General features: G+C 44.2%; 1 protein-coding gene across 1 annotated transcript; it reads left to right on the top strand.

Moving 5' to 3' along the window:
* The first annotated feature begins 278 nt into the window (after window positions 1–278).
* Window positions 279–14,628, top strand: LOC126997599 (echinoderm microtubule-associated protein-like CG42247). The gene is made up of 4 exons (XM_050858778.1): window positions 279–488; window positions 9,493–9,684; window positions 12,616–12,732; window positions 14,293–14,628. The coding sequence occupies exons 2-4, from the start codon at window positions 9,535–9,537 to the stop codon at window positions 14,500–14,502; spliced, it is 477 nt and encodes a 158-aa protein (XP_050714735.1). The 5' UTR covers window positions 279–488; window positions 9,493–9,534; the 3' UTR covers window positions 14,503–14,628.
* The last annotated feature ends 1,039 nt before the right edge of the window (window positions 14,629–15,667 follow it).

The raw sequence follows: 15,667 nt of genomic DNA, 5'->3' as shown, positions 1-15,667 counted from the left end.
TCTTTATCACGCTCTCCTCTTCTCCTCTTTCACTGCAGCACAAGTCTCCCTTTCTCCTTTAGCTCCCCTCTTCCTTCCCCTCTTCCCAATCTCACTGTCATACTCTATAAGCTCACTATCACTTGTCTCTGTTATTTAATCCTTTTCAGTGTTATTTGATCCTTTTCTGTTGGTTCTAGACTCTCTGCTTCACTTCACTGTCTATGGGAGTCTCTCTGTCTCTTATTTCCGTTATTATCGCGTTCTGACTTCTCTTCCCCGCTCCCTTCCTTCTTTCTCAGTCCCTTCCTTTCGTTATATCTGATGCCCTTTGTCTCTGGTAAGAATCCCAAGGCCACTACTAAACAGACCTCTCTTCGTGGTCTCGTTCCTCAGGTCTCATCAACGGGGCTCGCTACATCTTTGGTCTGGATGGTCGCCGGCGCTACAGGATCGAGGAGCTTGAAGATGGGGAGTCGTACGTCGCTTCCTCCGACAGAAAATTTGTGGTGAGTGACTTCGGTGGCTTCTGTGTCTGTCTGTTTCTCTTTCCATGCTACTTCGCTCCTGTCTCTCTCCATCTCTACCGTTCTCCTGTCCACCTGTCATTCAGTTTCTACCCCATTCCATGACTTCTCGGATTCTTGGTCTTGTTTATTCACTTCCCTTTCCACTGTCCATTTTTTTCTCTAGTTTTTGTTTATTCCATTTTCATTCTTTTATATTCCAGTTTTATTTCTTTCCATACTCCCGACACGTTCTTTCTCTCATCTCTTTCCAGTATTCTTAAGTTTCTTACTCCTGTTTATTCGTTTCTCTCTCCTCTGTCCACATTTTCTGCGTTTATTTTCATCCCATTTTCATTCTTTCTTGTACCAGTCTCATTGCCTTCCACTCTCTCACCGCGTTTCTTTCTTTATTCTCTCCACCTCTTGCGGTCTCATATCTTCCATGCAGGCTTTAGATTTTCCTCCCCGTCTCTCTCCACTTCCTCTACTGTTTTTCATGTTCTTCTAGTTCCCACGTTTATCTTGGTCTTCCTGTTGCCCTTGCTCTTCTCCCCCTCTCTCCCTCTCCATCGCCCTTCCCTGCCCTCGCCAACAGCTAGTATTATCCTTCTATTCATCCACGTTCATCAGTTTTCATCCTTGTTTTGCCTCATTTTTCTAACAACTTCGATCAGCTACTGCTTTGCACTCTCCCACTGCTTCCCTTCCCTTCCCTTCACCTCCTGCAGTACCCATATCTCTCCATCTCCCTCTTTCTCTCTGCCTCATCGCCCGGGTGACCCCATAAGTTACACCATTATTCACCCACTAACAAGAACCTCCATCAAAGGCTTTATGTAAATTCGGGTAACGTGTGTCCCCTTCTGCTGCTACTTCTTGCTACACCAGTTTTTCCTTGCGCCAGTGTCTAGTGCGAGGGTTCACTACCGTCCACCCTGCTTGCTGCCGCCGGTCCTGCTGACGCCCACACGATCGGGTGAACGATGCCGAAGACTCAACACTGAGGCCAGGGTATCAGAGTCTAAAGCACATGAAACGCAACCTGCCAGCTAGACGCGACCAGTGGAGTTATCAGTCGGCCAAATCCTCAGCTAAATTTCTTGCCCAGGACCAGTAACGAGACTCACTATCGCTGCTGCTGCAAACATCACCCGCTCTGCTGATAAACTGTTCAGTCCACGTCGAATAAGACAAAAAACAAACAAGAAAATCCTTTGCAAGAATCGTAACTTGAATTTAGATATTGGTTTACTGAATGGTGATGCGAAATTATCTTGTTCTTTTTCCTGAAGGCAGACGAGCCCAACCACCGCCAGACTCAGCATCTCGCAGCCTCGCTGACGCACAACTGAAACTTGACGACTTAACAGACCAGCAATGTCTAGAGACGCAGCAACAAAAGCCGTTGGAATGTTGCAAGCAAGTGTGCACCTGACAAGGATATCCTTCATCGTTTGTATGAACACACTGCTGGGCACAGAGGGCGTGCTGACGTGTGTACGCTAATATAAGTGTCACTGTCACCTCGTCAAGATTCGCATTGTCGCTCAGTTCCGATAAACTTTTATTGATGCGGGACACCAAGTTCGCCTCGTCCGTCACACTTTTTTTGTGATTATCGCCGGGTATCTTCATTTCCAAGATGAATATTTATTTTTCATCACAAAACAAGTTTTATGCTGGATTACATAAACAAATATTACATTTCAAATAAACAGCAATACGGATGGAAAGCATTTTTTCTGCTTTGTTTGGTAGATAATTCCGTCCACTGGACTGCATGTCTGTGCACAGCTGCGGCTGAATGCCGATAACATGCCAAGTGGAGGGGCTGACGAGCGCTTGAAGGCTGTGGACGCCCGGACTCTTAGTAGCCTTGCTTGTGTAGAGCCAGCTATGTGTAGTACCTGTTGTTCCTTTGGTCCGCTAGTGGTTATCCATAGTTAATAATTTATCTCGGCTTTTAGTATTAGTGCTGCATCCTGCTAGCCTTGGTGGCACGTGTCAGTGTTGCCTGCCGCTGCAGACTAATGCTCCCTGACTGCTTGCTGTTACCACGAACATATCAAGTTACAGACCTTGCGGATTACTGTCACTGAATTCCTTTATCAAAAAGTCCTTCGCAGTTCTTTTAAGAACCCTTTCCTGCTAATGCCACTACCTACCACTACCACCTCCTTTCCCTGACACTCCCCTGCTATTACCTACGTACAGAATCCTAAACCCTTCTTCTCTCATCTGCTGCCTCTGTCTTCTACTGTTCACATAATACTCTTTGATCCTTCCGTCTTGACTTCTATTCTTTCTCCCGCTGCACACTACTATGCCTTTCCCTGAAGCTCTCCTAATGTACCCTTCCTTCTTTCTCCTGACATTTCCTTCTTCATATTCTCTACACACTGTCCTATAACTTTACCTCCTTGTCTTCACTTCCTCCTCCTCCTCCTCCTCCTTCTCCTCCTGCTCCTGCTGCTCACCCTGCTGTTCCCCTTCCCTGCCAGACCCTGCCCTACGGTCTGCTCTCAAAGAAGCCAGGCAGGTGGGGCTCGACGGACAGTTCCTCTCAGGCTGCTAACCAGGACGCTGAGGCATTGACGGTACTGTGGCTTGCTAGTGTGGCTTGTTCTGTTAGTGTGGCACGTTGGGTATTATTTTGTGCAAGGTCACCCCCACAAAAAAAAAAAAAAAATAAATAAAATAAAAAAAACGTTATATTTTTACGCTAACCGGCTCAAAAAAAAAAAAAGTGTATCCTAAGCTAATGAACGTGGGAAATACCCGTTACAAGCTTAGAGTAAAGGATATTAGACTGAAATTGATTGCAGGTTATTTAAAACACACACAAAAAAATATAAAAAAATAAAAAATGCTTCCAGGAAATTCGTGGGTGATCTTTGTTAAAAATATATATCGCTTTGTGTTTTAGTCATGTGGCTGATTAATGATGTGGCTTTTTGCTGATGTGGCTTTTTTGTGTTAATGTGGCTTTTGTTAGTGTGGCTGTGTGTGTTAGTGTGGCTGTTTGTGTTAGTGTGGCTGTTTGCGTTAGTGTGGCTGTTTGTGTTAGTGTGGCTGTTTGTGTTAGTGTGGCTGTCTGTGTTAGTGTGGCTGTGTGTGTGTTAGTGTGGATGTCTGTGTTAGTGTGGCTTGTTTGTGTTAGTGTGGCTGTCTGTGTTAGTGTGGCTGTGTGTGTTAGTGTGGCATGTTTGTGTTAGTGTGGCTTATTTGTTTTAGTGTGGCTTATTGGTGCGACCTTTGCTATAAAAAAAAACAGTGTGGCTTTTTGTGTTAGTGTAGCTTCTTGCTGATGTGGCTTTAAAGTGTGGCTTGTGAGCGTCTCTGTTTGAGTCTCAGAGTGGCTGCAATCACGACTTCTTGGTATTAGTATGGCTTGATGATGTGGCTTGGCTATGTGTGGCTGCTTGTATGGCCTAATAGTGTGGCTGGCCAAATTTGGGACTGTAGTTAGTTGGTATGGCTTCTTTGTGTGGCTTCATAAAGTATGTGGCTTCTGTGGGTTACTAATGTGACTCTATGGCTTTTATGGCTTACAAATATGTGGTTATTTGGCTTCATGGCTTACTAATATGTGGCTTTATGTGGTTTTATGGCTACTGATATGTGGCTGGCTGAGTGTGACAGTAGCCTTCAATCAATATAAGACCTATAGCTTTTTTTTTCATTTTTTTTACGTCTCCGCCTATTGCACCGGTAAGCTTGCTTGAAGGGCCTGGATGGTATTCGGCCCCAGCCCGTCACGGCGCAGGCAAGTGTTTACAGTGGCGCCATCTTCTCTTGAATACCTCTGCTTCTCACTCCCAAAAAAAGACAAAACGTTTCTCTTCTTCATTAATCAGATGTCAAAATAAAAGTTTCCACCATTAACAGCACCTCCTTAACTTCTTCCTCTTACCTTTCCTCAGCAATCTCTACTTTCCTCAACAGTCTCTTTCTCTTTCGTTATTGAGTGTATATTAGAAGCCAGTCCACAGCAAGCCACCCTCATCCTCTCTACTTCAGGCAACACGTGATTGGTGGATGCGGGGAAAACGCTAAATCTTGTTCGTGATTGGTAGCCTACGTGTGGGCGGGGCTAACTTACGATGTTAGTGTGGACGTCTCCCCAAAAAATGCTTCCCTTCCTTCCTCATTGTGGTAAAGAAGACTGATGGGGAGGTAGAGAGAGAGAAAAGGAGGTGAACAGAGAGAAGAGAGGAGAAATGGTTATGTGGAACAGTGAGGGAGGCAAGTGGAGGAAAGATGGAGAGCTTCACGTGGTTGGTGGATGCAGGAAAAAGCTACATCTTGCTCGTAATTGCTGGTCTAGATGTGGGCGGGGCTTGTTTACGGGGTTAGTGTGGGCAGTGTACACAGCTGCAATGTCTTACTTCCATCCTCCTCCTCCTCCTTATCACCATCTCTTCTCCTATGCTATACTATTACGCCTCATAGCAGAGCATCAAAACGTCCTCGTCTTCATAACTCTCCCTAACTATTATTATCTAAGTCTCAGGGAATATGATTTGATTCAACACAATACGGATATTTTTCAACTTTTTGTTTTGTTTTTTGTTTTCTCATCCTAATCGATATTCGCATCTCTCTTGATCTCCTTATTTCTTCTATCCACATTTATCTTTTTTCTACTATTACATCTTCCTCTTCTTCTACTACAATTACTACTATTACTACTACTACTACTGCTACTACTACTGCTCCTTAGTCTCCTTCCTTTCTTTCCTTCTCTTCAATCTTCTCTTTCCTCTTCTGTTTTCCCTTTTATCTCTTTCTTCTGGTTCCTTTTTCTCTCTTTCGTACTCGGTTTTTCCTTTATTTTTTTTATCCACAAACTCTTTTAGGATCTTTCTTTCCTACACTATTTTCCCACCTATAGTACTTTCTCTCACAACCTTATGCCACAACTCTGCTCTCTGCTCTCTCTCTCTCTCTTCATTAAAAAACAAGCTCGACCGCCACCTCCTTCAACTTGATATTCACTGAAGTCGAAAAGCAAGGTCCTGGTGGCATCAAACATTAAATTTAATAGGATTAGGACCACCTAGTCTGAACCGTGGGGTCTGTGTGGTCTGAATATCTATGTAAATCTATGTAAATCTCTCTCTTCCTTCCTACCCCAACGTCTTTCAACATGCAGAGGACTAACGAAACGGCTTGAAGGCAGAGATTGGGATGAATAATGTGTGTGTGTGTGTGTGTGTGAGAGAGAGAGAGAGAGAGAGAGAGAGAGAGAGAGAGAGAGAGAGAGAGAGAGAGAGAGAGAGAGAGAGAGAGAGAGAGAGAGAGAGCAATGTCCTCTCTCTCTCTCTCTCTCTCTCTCTCTTCATCTCTACACTACACAACACTACTTCTCTACACACACACACACACACACACACACACACACACACACACACACACACACACACACACACACACAGGTAGCTCTCTCTAATCACCTGTATCTATCTAGCACCTGCCTTCCCAGATAACGATGACAACACCTGGTCTCTCCACCTTGCCCCCCCCCCTCCCTCCCTCTCGGTCAGCCATCCAGGTAGCTTTTTTTAACCTACCTGTCCGCTCGGCCTTCGTTTGTTCACCTTGATTATCTATCTATCTATCTATCTCTTCTATTTTTTCTTCTTCATTACCTATTTTTGCTTCATTTTATTTACTTGCTTTCTTTTTTTTCTTGGTTTTCTTTTATAATTGTTTTTTGTTTGTCATTTTTTGCGTCTTTTTCTATTTTCTTCTCGTTAATTTTCTCTTCTTTTTTTTCTTTCTCATTTTCTTCCTGTTTTTCTTTCCCCTTTCCTCTCAATCCTCCTCCTCTTCCATGCCTCTCTTAACCCTCTTCCTCTAACCACCAACCATCTTTTTCTCTACCTCACTCTCTCGTGTCGCCTCGTCTTCTTTCTCCTCATCCTTCTCCTCCCCTTCTCTGCTTATCCTTCTTTTCTCTCTCTACCTTTCCTCCTCTCGTCATCGCACTCCACGCCCATCCACACACACGCACACGCCTCGCTCAACTAACAGCTCACGTCACCTAGACACCTGCGACCCTGCCAATGCTCGCCTGCCTATGCTCCTCTGCCTATCAACATCGCTTTGTAGTTCCTTGATCCGCTCTGCTCCTCGCCTCGTCATCTGGCCTTCTCTTCCTTCTCTCTCACTGTATTTCCCTTTCCTTCCCTTAACCTAACCTCCCTAACTCATATTTTTCATTATAGTTTACCATCGAATGCTTTCTTTCTCTCTGTCCATTGTCTGCTCTGCTTCTTTCCCTTTCCTTAACGTAACCTCCCTAACTCATATTTTTCATTATAGTTTACCATCGAATGCTTTCTTTCTCTCTGTCCATTGTCTGCTCTCCTCCCTTCCCTCTCCTTAACCTAACCTCACTAACTCACATTCTTCATCATTGCTTCCAACCATACGCTTCCTTTCTCACCCTCCTTCTCCGGCCTGCTTTTTTTTATTTACAACAAAGGAGACAGCTCAAGGGCACAAAAAAAAGGAAACAATAATAAAAAAAAAGCCCGCTACTCGCTGCTCCTACAAAAAATAATCAAAAGAGGTGGCCGAAAGAGAGGTCAATTTCGGGAGGAGAGGTGCTCACTAGGAAACGCTTCAACCTACCCTCTATTTAATGTACTCTCTACGTCTACCTAATCGACTCTCTACCTCTACTTAATCTACTCTAACCACCTTTTTCATTATAGCTTCCAAACGAACGCTTCCTCTCCCCCCGCTCTCCTTCCCTGCCCTACTCCCTCCTGTACACCTGAACTTGTTCTCTTGACTTAATTATTGCTCCTGACCTAATAATAAACGAGAGAGTGGGTCAAGGTGCCGCGTTCCCTGTGATATGTCTAGGATGGTACTCCGGCACGCACACATACATACATACATACGCGCATACACGCACACCCACCCACACACGCGAATTTTGTATCGACACGCGAATGGCAATCATGTGTGACCACCACTGCCCCTTCGTCTCTGTCTCTCTCTCTCTCTCTCTCTCTCACACACACACACACATTCCTATACGCCTTCCACGTCTCAATCTTCTCACCATGACCAAAACAAGACCAAAACACGACAATAACAAGACCACAACAACGAGTTTTTTTACGAGTCTGTCCACGAACGAGCATTATTAGGGTCAGTTTCTTCAACCTTTCGCCGCCCAAGTCCACACGTATGACAAGGCTTTCGTAGGGTTTGTGAGGCTTTCCATGGGTAGTTTTATGGCCCCGGTGGTATTTAGGAGCAGTAAGTATCGGGCTTTTCTTTTTCATTATTGTTTTTGTTTTTTTTACGCTCTTGAACTGTCTCCTCTGGTGTAAAAAAAAAAAAAGTGCGACCCTTCTTCTGTATAATGGACGTAAAGGAACTCTCATGGGGATCCGTTTAATCTCTCTTTTGGCTTTTAGAAATGATTGACTTTTTATATCTTGCTTTCCCTTCTGTCTCTCCCACTGCACTTCCCTTCCCTTCCCTTCCTACCCTTCTGTAACATCCCTTCTCGTCCCTTCCTTCCTTCTCTTCCGTGCGCCAGAGTGGAATTATAATCATCTTCATTTTTTACTTCTTCCTCCTTCTCTTCAAATGCAATCCCCTTTCCTCCTTTCGCCCCTTCCCTTTCCTTCCCTTCCCTTCCCTTCCCTTCCCTCCTTTCTCCTCTTCCGTGCACCAGAATGGAATAATAATCATCTTAATTTTTTACTTCTTTCTCCTTCTCTTCAAATGCAATCCCCTTTCCTCCTCTTCCCTTCCCTTCCCTTCCGTTATTTCCTCCTTTCCCTACCCCTCCCTTCCCCTCCTTCTCTCTCCTCTTCCGTGCGCCAGAGATGAACAGTAATCAACTTCATTTTAACCTCTCCTTCCTCCTTCTCTTCTATTCCGATCCATTCCTCTTTCCTCATGTCCATCCCTTACCTTCCTTGTCCTCCCTCTCCTTCCCACCCTCCTTCTACATCCACCCCCCTTCCCTTTGTCCTCCCTTACGCATTCTCTTCTTGCCTTCCCTTCCTTCTCTCCCATTGCAATCCCCTCTCTCCTCCTCTTCTCCCCTTCCTCTCCCACCCCCCCCGTTAACTCCCCCTTCCCTCTCCCCTTCGCGTGCGCCAGAGTGGAATTTTAATCGTTTTGTTCCGCTCACTCCCAGCTTGAACCGGTAATATGGCTGCTTCGTGTACCCATTCTATCCATCCATGGCAAGACGTACCCACCTTAGAAGTGACCCCCTATAATGAATTCCTCCCTTCAGTACTTAGATAACAGACACTTGAATTACACTCCAAAGCCCTTCCACCTCCTTAGCAGATCTCCACTTACTTCCTCTCCTTCAGAACTTGGACATGAGACTCTAAAATTACAATCTATAGCAATTTCATCTTTTAACAAACTTCAAATGACTTCCTCCCTTCAGAACCTGGATAAAAGACAGACACTATAATTACAATCTATAGCAATTTCATCTCTTAACAAACTTTAAATGACTTTCTATCTTTCAGAACTTGGATAACAGACACCACAATTACAATCTATAGCAATTTCATCTCTTTTAACAAACTTCAAATGACTTCCTCTCTTCCAGAACTTGGATAACAGACACCACAATTACAATCTAAAGCAATTTTATCTCTTTTAACAAACTTCAAATGACTTCCTCTCTTTCAGAACTTGGACAACAGACACTAAAATTACAATCTATACCAATTTTATCTCTTTTAACAAACTTCTAATAACTTCTTCCCTTCAGAACTGGATATACAGACACTATATTTACCCTCCATCTCCTTAGCAGACTCCCACTGACTTCCTCCCTTCAGAACTTGGATAACAGAGACTTAGATTACACTCCAAAGCCCTTCCACCTCTTAAACAGACCACCAGTGACTCCCTTCCCTTCAGAACACGGTGTTGAGACGCTCTAATGCACAGTTCACAGCCATCCTAACTCCTCAACAGACCCCCACTAACCTCCCCCCTTCAGAACCTGGCATACGGGCGACAGCGGCCAGACTGGAACCCCAACATGAGCGAGGGTGGGCGCGCGGGGTCGCCGGTGGTGCGTGAGGTGACGAAGAAGAGTTCGGCGGAGAGCAACAAGTCGGCCAGCAGCAAACCCGGCTCGAGGGAGGGGCGCACCATCAAGGTCATCAACAACCTCGACCACTCCCAGGAGGTGAGTAGAGGATGAATGGAGGGTACGAGGGCGAGAGGGAGGGAGGAAGGGAAGGGTGGACAGAGGGTAAGGTAGGGAAGTAGAGCTAGATGGAGGGAGAGAAAGGGAGGAAAGGAGGAAAAAATGGGAGAGAAAGAGGGAGGGAGAGAGGGAGGGAGGAAAGGATGAAGGGAAGAAGAAAGGGAGGAAAGGAGGAAAAAATGTGAGAAAGGAAGCAGAGAGGGAGAACTATATTGAGGGAGGGAGAGAAAATGAGGAAAGGAGGAGAAAATGAGTAGGAAAGAGGGAGGGAGGGAAGGAGGAGGAGGCAGAGCTAGATGGAGAGAGGAAGAGAAAGGGAAGAGAGGATGAAGGGAAAATGGGAGAAAGAGAAAGAAGGGAGGGAGGAAGAAAAGGAGGAAAAGCTAGATGAAGGGAAGAAAGGATGAAGGGAAAATGGGAGAGAGAGAGAAAAGGGAGGGAGGAAGGAAAGGAGGAAAAGCTAAATGGAGAGAGGAAGAGAAAGGGAAGAAAGAATGAAGGGAAAATGGGAGAGAGATAAAGAAGGGAGGGAGGAAGGAAGAGAAAGATGGAGGGTGGGAGGAAGGGAGAGAGAGGGAGTCGCGGATGAAAGGGAGAAGAGAGGAACGAAATATAAAGAAAGAGAATAAAGCAGAACAGTAAACAACGAATGGAGGAAACAGAGAGAAAGAAAGAAAGAAAGGGAGAGAAAGACAGACAAGGGAGAGCTATCACACAAAGTAATCTCATCATTCTTTCTATATATCAAATTAAGGACAACAATTACAAGAACATACCAAAAGGGAAAACAACAAACCGGGAAAACTGACGAACCAGGAAAGGGAAAGATGACTGAGTAGAAACATGATTAAAAAAAGACTAAGAAAAAAAGGCTTATAACAGCGATGACGAGGAGGAATAAGCGAGGGAGAGGAAAGAGTGACAAGAGAGGATAATAAAGCATAATTAGAAGGATGAAGAAAGGGGGAAGAAGATGACTAGAAGAATAACAACGAAAGAAGAAGTGAAGAAAAGGAAGAGAAGAGAAGAAGAAGAAATTTTGGAGAATAAGAAAAACTTGAGTAAAAGAAGGAAGAAGAAAGAAGAGTCACTAGAGAACGGAAGGAAGAGAGGACACTAAAGGAGGGAAGGAAGAGAGGAAGAGAAGAGAATAAAGAAGAAATTTAGGAGAATGAGGAACACCTGAGTAAAGGAAGGAAGGAGGAAGGAGAGTCACTAAAGGAGAGAAGGAAGAGAGGAAGAAAATATATACGAGAAGAAAAATGAAGGAAAGGAAAATGAGAAAGGAAAACAAAACATGAAAAGGAGGAAAGGAAAAACAGTAATTGATAAAGTTGATGACAAGACACACATGAGGATAAAGAAAGAGACATAGAGATAGAAAGATAGATAGACAAAGAGAGAGGGAGAGAGGGAGAAACGAAGAAAGGGAAAGAGGAAAAAAAAGAATGAAAATACGAAAATCAAATAATAAAACAAATATAATAGCGAAAAAAAGAAACAGAGGATGAAAATAATGAAAGAAAACGAGGAGCAGAAAAAGATAGGATACAATAACAAAGAAATCAAGAAAGAAGAGGAAGGAAAAGAATGCGAAAAAGAGAGATACGAATGAACAGAGAGAGAGAGAGAGAGAGAGAGAGAGAGAGAGAGAGAGAGAGAGAGAGAGAGAGAGAGAGAGAGAGAGAGAGAGAGAGCAAACCAGTAAGAAGGGTAATAAAACTAAATATATAAGTAGAACCTGTTTTTGCCAAGTGACGTGGATGTAGTAATTGAAATAAGAATCTGTAGTTTATCGATAGTTTGTTTAGCTAAATGGGAGACTTCAAGAAATAATCATCCCACCAATGTTTACTTTAGACGAGAGACAATTGAAAGGTATGTCAGTAGCTAGAAGGATAAATGAGAGGAGGAGGAAGAGGAAAAGGAGGAGGAGGAGGAGGAGGAGGAGGAAGAGGAGAAGGAGGAGAAAAAGAGAAGAAAGAAATTCGGATGCAGTAATGAGTTTAGTAACGAAAGAAGGAAGGAAGGAGGAAGATAGAAGAGTAGAAGAGGAAGGAAGGAAGGAAGGAAGGAAAAGAGGAAGTAAGGAAGCAAAAAGGGAAGGAAGGAAGGAAGGAAGGAAGGAAGGAAAATGGGAAGAAAAAAAGAGGGAAGCAAGAAGGGAAGGAAGGAGTAGAAAGGAAGAAAGAGTTGAGAAATGAATGAAAGAAGAAAGAAAAAAAAAGGAAAAGAGGAAGAGGATAAAAAAATAAGGGAAAAAAGCAAGCAAGAAAGAGAGAAAGAAAGGAAAGGAAGGAAAGGACGAAGGGACGAAAGGAAGGAAGTGACGGAAAAAATAAAGAAAGAAAGAAAGAAAAGAAAGAAGGAAACGAAGGAGGCAAAGAGGCAAAACGAAGTGGAGGAGGAAAAACAAAAAACAAAGAAAAAAAGAGTAGCAGAGAAGTCTACATTTGGAGCAAGAAAAAAAGAAAAAAAAAGAAAAATTACAAGGGAAGGAAATACCAACGAGAGAGAGAGAGAGAGAGAGAGAGAGGTTCAATTTCGCGACACGAGAATTTAGGTTAACACTAGAATATAAAAAAAGCTGCTCTCTCTCTCTCTCTCTCTCTCTCTCTCTTTTTTTTCCCCTATTTCTCTGTTTCTCTCTCTATTTCTCTCTCTCTCTCTCTCTCTCTCTCTCTCTCTCTCTCTCTCTCTCTCTCTTTCCTCCCTCTCTCCCTCCCTCTTTACCTACCTACCTTTCTATTTATCTAAGTAACTATCTATCTATACATGCATTTCTTTACATACTCCATCTACTTATTTCTCTACCTATCTATCAATCCACTTCCCTAACCATCCATCCAACCGTCCATCTATCTATCCATTATCTACCTTATCATCATCTATCTCATCTCACCCCTGCAGAGGACGGTGCTGGTGAACATGAAAACAATTAACCTGTGGGAGGAGGTGGTGAAGGACCTCGGGCGCATGTTCAAGCTTACTGGACAGCTACATCTCTTTACTACCTGGGGACAAGAGGTGAGTTGTTGGGTATTGTGATTCGCGTGAGTTGGAAGGTTGTGATTCGCGGGAGTTGAATGGTTGTGATTCGCGTGAGTTGAAAGGTTGTGATTCGCGTGAGTTGAAAGGTTGTGATTCGCGTGAGTTGAAAGGTTGTGATTCGCGTGAGTTGAATGGTTGTGATTCGCGTGAGTTGAAAGGTTGTGATTCGCGTGAGTTGAAAGGTTGTGATTCGCGTGAGTCTCTCTCTCTCTCTCTCTCTCTCTCTCTCTTGTTTAGCTCATTGTTAGGCGCTAGTATATATGGTATGATGATTTGTATGGTGGTAATATATATGTGATGTATGGTACCTGTATATATTAGTGTCTTACGTCATTTAGTTGTGTTGATATTTGTCTGTTATATTTGTCTTTTTTTATTTCTTCTATCGCCCGTTTTGTGTGTTTTTGTTTTGATTCGTTGCATTTCGTTTTTTATTCAACTTTCCTATTTCATTTTTTTTTTGTTTCTTTTTCTTTCACTGTTAGTACTCTTCCTCTTCCTCCTCCTCCTCCTCTGTCTTTATTTTTCTTTCACGTCTTCTTTTTCTTCTTTCTTTCTTCTTCTTCTTCTTCCGCCCGATTTTTTTTGTCGCACTTTACTTTTATTCAACTTTCCATTTTTCTCTTTTCTTTTCCCCTCCTCTGTCTTTTTTTTCTTCCACATCTTCTTTTTCTTCTTCCTTCTACTTCTTCTTTCGCCTGTTTTACTTTGTCACACCTTTCTTTTCTTCCTTTTCCTCTTTTTTTTTCTCCTTCTCCTCCTCCTTTGTCATTTTCTTCCACATCTTCTTTTTCTTCTTTCTTCTTCTTCTTCCGACTGTTTATCTTTGTCGCATCTTTCTTTTATTCAACATCCTTTTTCTCTCTTTTTCTTTTTCTCCTCCTCCTCCTCCACCTTCCCCCTCCCTCCCTCCCTACCCATCTCCATTAGAATCACACCGGCGTACCCATCATATAAATCATCGACCCTTTTAGCGGATCAAGCGGCTGGTCCAGGAGGGGATCATTTTTTTAGAGGCGCGGATAATGAGTCGTTTAGGGACGTAATTGCTATAGTAGGCAGGTAGGCCGGGGCGAGATGGATAGGGCCCAAAAAAATTAAGAGCCGGGTCCTGACGATATAGTTTAGCGGGTCGTGAAGGAATGCAAGGAGGTCCTCAGCGGGTCTATTAGGTATCATCTAGGTTAAGTGAGTAAGTAAGTTTTGTGGCTCGCTTATGGAAAGTGGCTGAGAGAGAGAGACCGCCAAAAGAGAGGGAGAGAGAGAGTTCCAAAATACAGGCCCATGTTGTTCCGAGAAGTCCAGTTAAGTGAGATTTCCTGATAAGGTGACGTCTCAATGAGAAGCGCGCACCCACACACACACACACCACTACAGCCAGTCATCTACACCACAGCCAAAACCATCACCTCAACCAGAACAGTCTCAAGGGTCAATGCAACGGAGGAGAGCACTGAGGCCACGCGCATCTACACCATATACTCCACTCCCAGCTAATACTATAACCACACTCCTCCTCCTTCCTTTCTTCCCCAGGTCAAGAGTTTCTCGCAATTCAAGAACGACTTCGCCAACGTGGACACCTTCTACGTGAGCCTCAACGACTCTGGCATGCCTCTCCGCCCGCCGCTTCCCATCCCCAACGGCGGCTCGGTCACCCCACGCGCCCCTGAGCCATCGGCAGGAGGGGGAGGAGTCAGGCGGCGCTCGCTCTCAGAGGAGGACGACAAGCGGGGACTAAGGTGAGGACATAGAAAGGTGCACTGCGCTAACCTGATACTTTTGACTCCCAGGGTGAAAGAGGATACTTTGGACTGGACTAATGGGAACTAAGGAGAAAGAAAAAGAGAGAGGACTATTGAGAAATATGAAGGAAAAAGAGAGGACAAGTGGGAAAATAAAGAAAAAAGAAAAACTAGTAGGAAATAAGAAGGGAAAAGCAAGGTAAAAGGGACAATAAGGTAAAAGAGGAAGAAATAGTCAGAAATATGAAGGAAAATGAGGGAGGACTAATTTGGATTACGAAGGATGGACGTCAATTTGGGGGGAAAAAAACATGGGGTAAAAAGTTAATTTCCTCTGGTTTTGTCGAAGTTGTCTGTCCAAATTCATAGAGTAGTGCGGGGTATGATAAAAACTGTCTGTCTGCATTTCAAACCATGGTATTGGGTTGTCACTATTAACTAGCTATATTAACGCTATAGGAGTAACGATGGGGACAGCAATCTTCTCTTCTCTCTCTCTCTCTCTCTCTCTCTCTCTCTCTCTCTCTCTCTCTCTCTCTCTCTCTCTCTCTCTCTCTCTCTCTCTCTCTCCATGTCGCAGGTATTATGTAATCCAATACAGGTTGGCGTTTTCACCTACCCGAAGCCTTATGTCTATACCCCTAAAAAGCAACGCCATCCGTTCTAACCTTGCTGGGGCGGTGTTGTGGCCTGTTAGCGGTTTGAGTTGTGGTTATCAAGGCGTGTTGGGGCGGGGCGGGGCGGGGCGGAGTGGGGCGGGGTGGAGCGCGTAACCTGGTTGAGAGCGAGACGTTTTTCAAGTGGCGTAGTGTGTCGTGTCGTGGAGTAGCGGGATTTCGTGTTACGGGATTTCGTGGCGTGCGATTTCGTGTGGCGCGGCGCTGACTGGCAATTTGTAAGCGTGCGTGATTGTCTTGTTCGTGTAACCTTTGTGCCCTGACTCATTGCCACTTGACAGGGAAAGGAGGAGAGGGCGAGGGTACGAAGGGGAGGAGAGTATAGAAGGGAGGGGAACATGTGAATGGAGAGGGAAGAGGAGAAGGAGGGATGTGGGAGGAAGGGAGAATGGGGGAGTTGGGGGAGAAAGGATGGCAAGTAAGGACAGGTGAAAGAGAAAGTGAGGGAATGAGAAAGGGAAAGGAGAGAGAATGACTAAGGAGGAAGAA

Source organism: Eriocheir sinensis, chromosome 12 (assembly GCF_024679095.1).
Source record: "Eriocheir sinensis breed Jianghai 21 chromosome 12, ASM2467909v1, whole genome shotgun sequence".
Lineage (NCBI taxonomy): Eukaryota > Metazoa > Arthropoda > Malacostraca > Decapoda > Varunidae > Eriocheir > Eriocheir sinensis.
Note: the sequence above shows the minus strand (reverse complement) of the source record. Positions and strands in the feature narration are given on the sequence as shown.

What these genes read in the sequence shown, in the direction of transcription:
- LOC126997599 (XM_050858778.1), top strand. Translation starts at nt 9,535, where the DNA reads ATGAGCGAGGGTGGGCGCGCGGGGTCGCCGGTGGTGCGTGAGGTGACG. An exon ending in ACCTCGACCACTCCCAGGAG is followed by an intron (nt 9,685 to 12,615) that starts GTGAGTAGAGGA and finishes TCACCCCTGCAG; the next exon opens with AGGACGGTGCTGGTGAACAT. An exon ending in TTACTACCTGGGGACAAGAG is followed by an intron (nt 12,733 to 14,292) that starts GTGAGTTGTTGG and finishes TTTCTTCCCCAG; the next exon opens with GTCAAGAGTTTCTCGCAATT.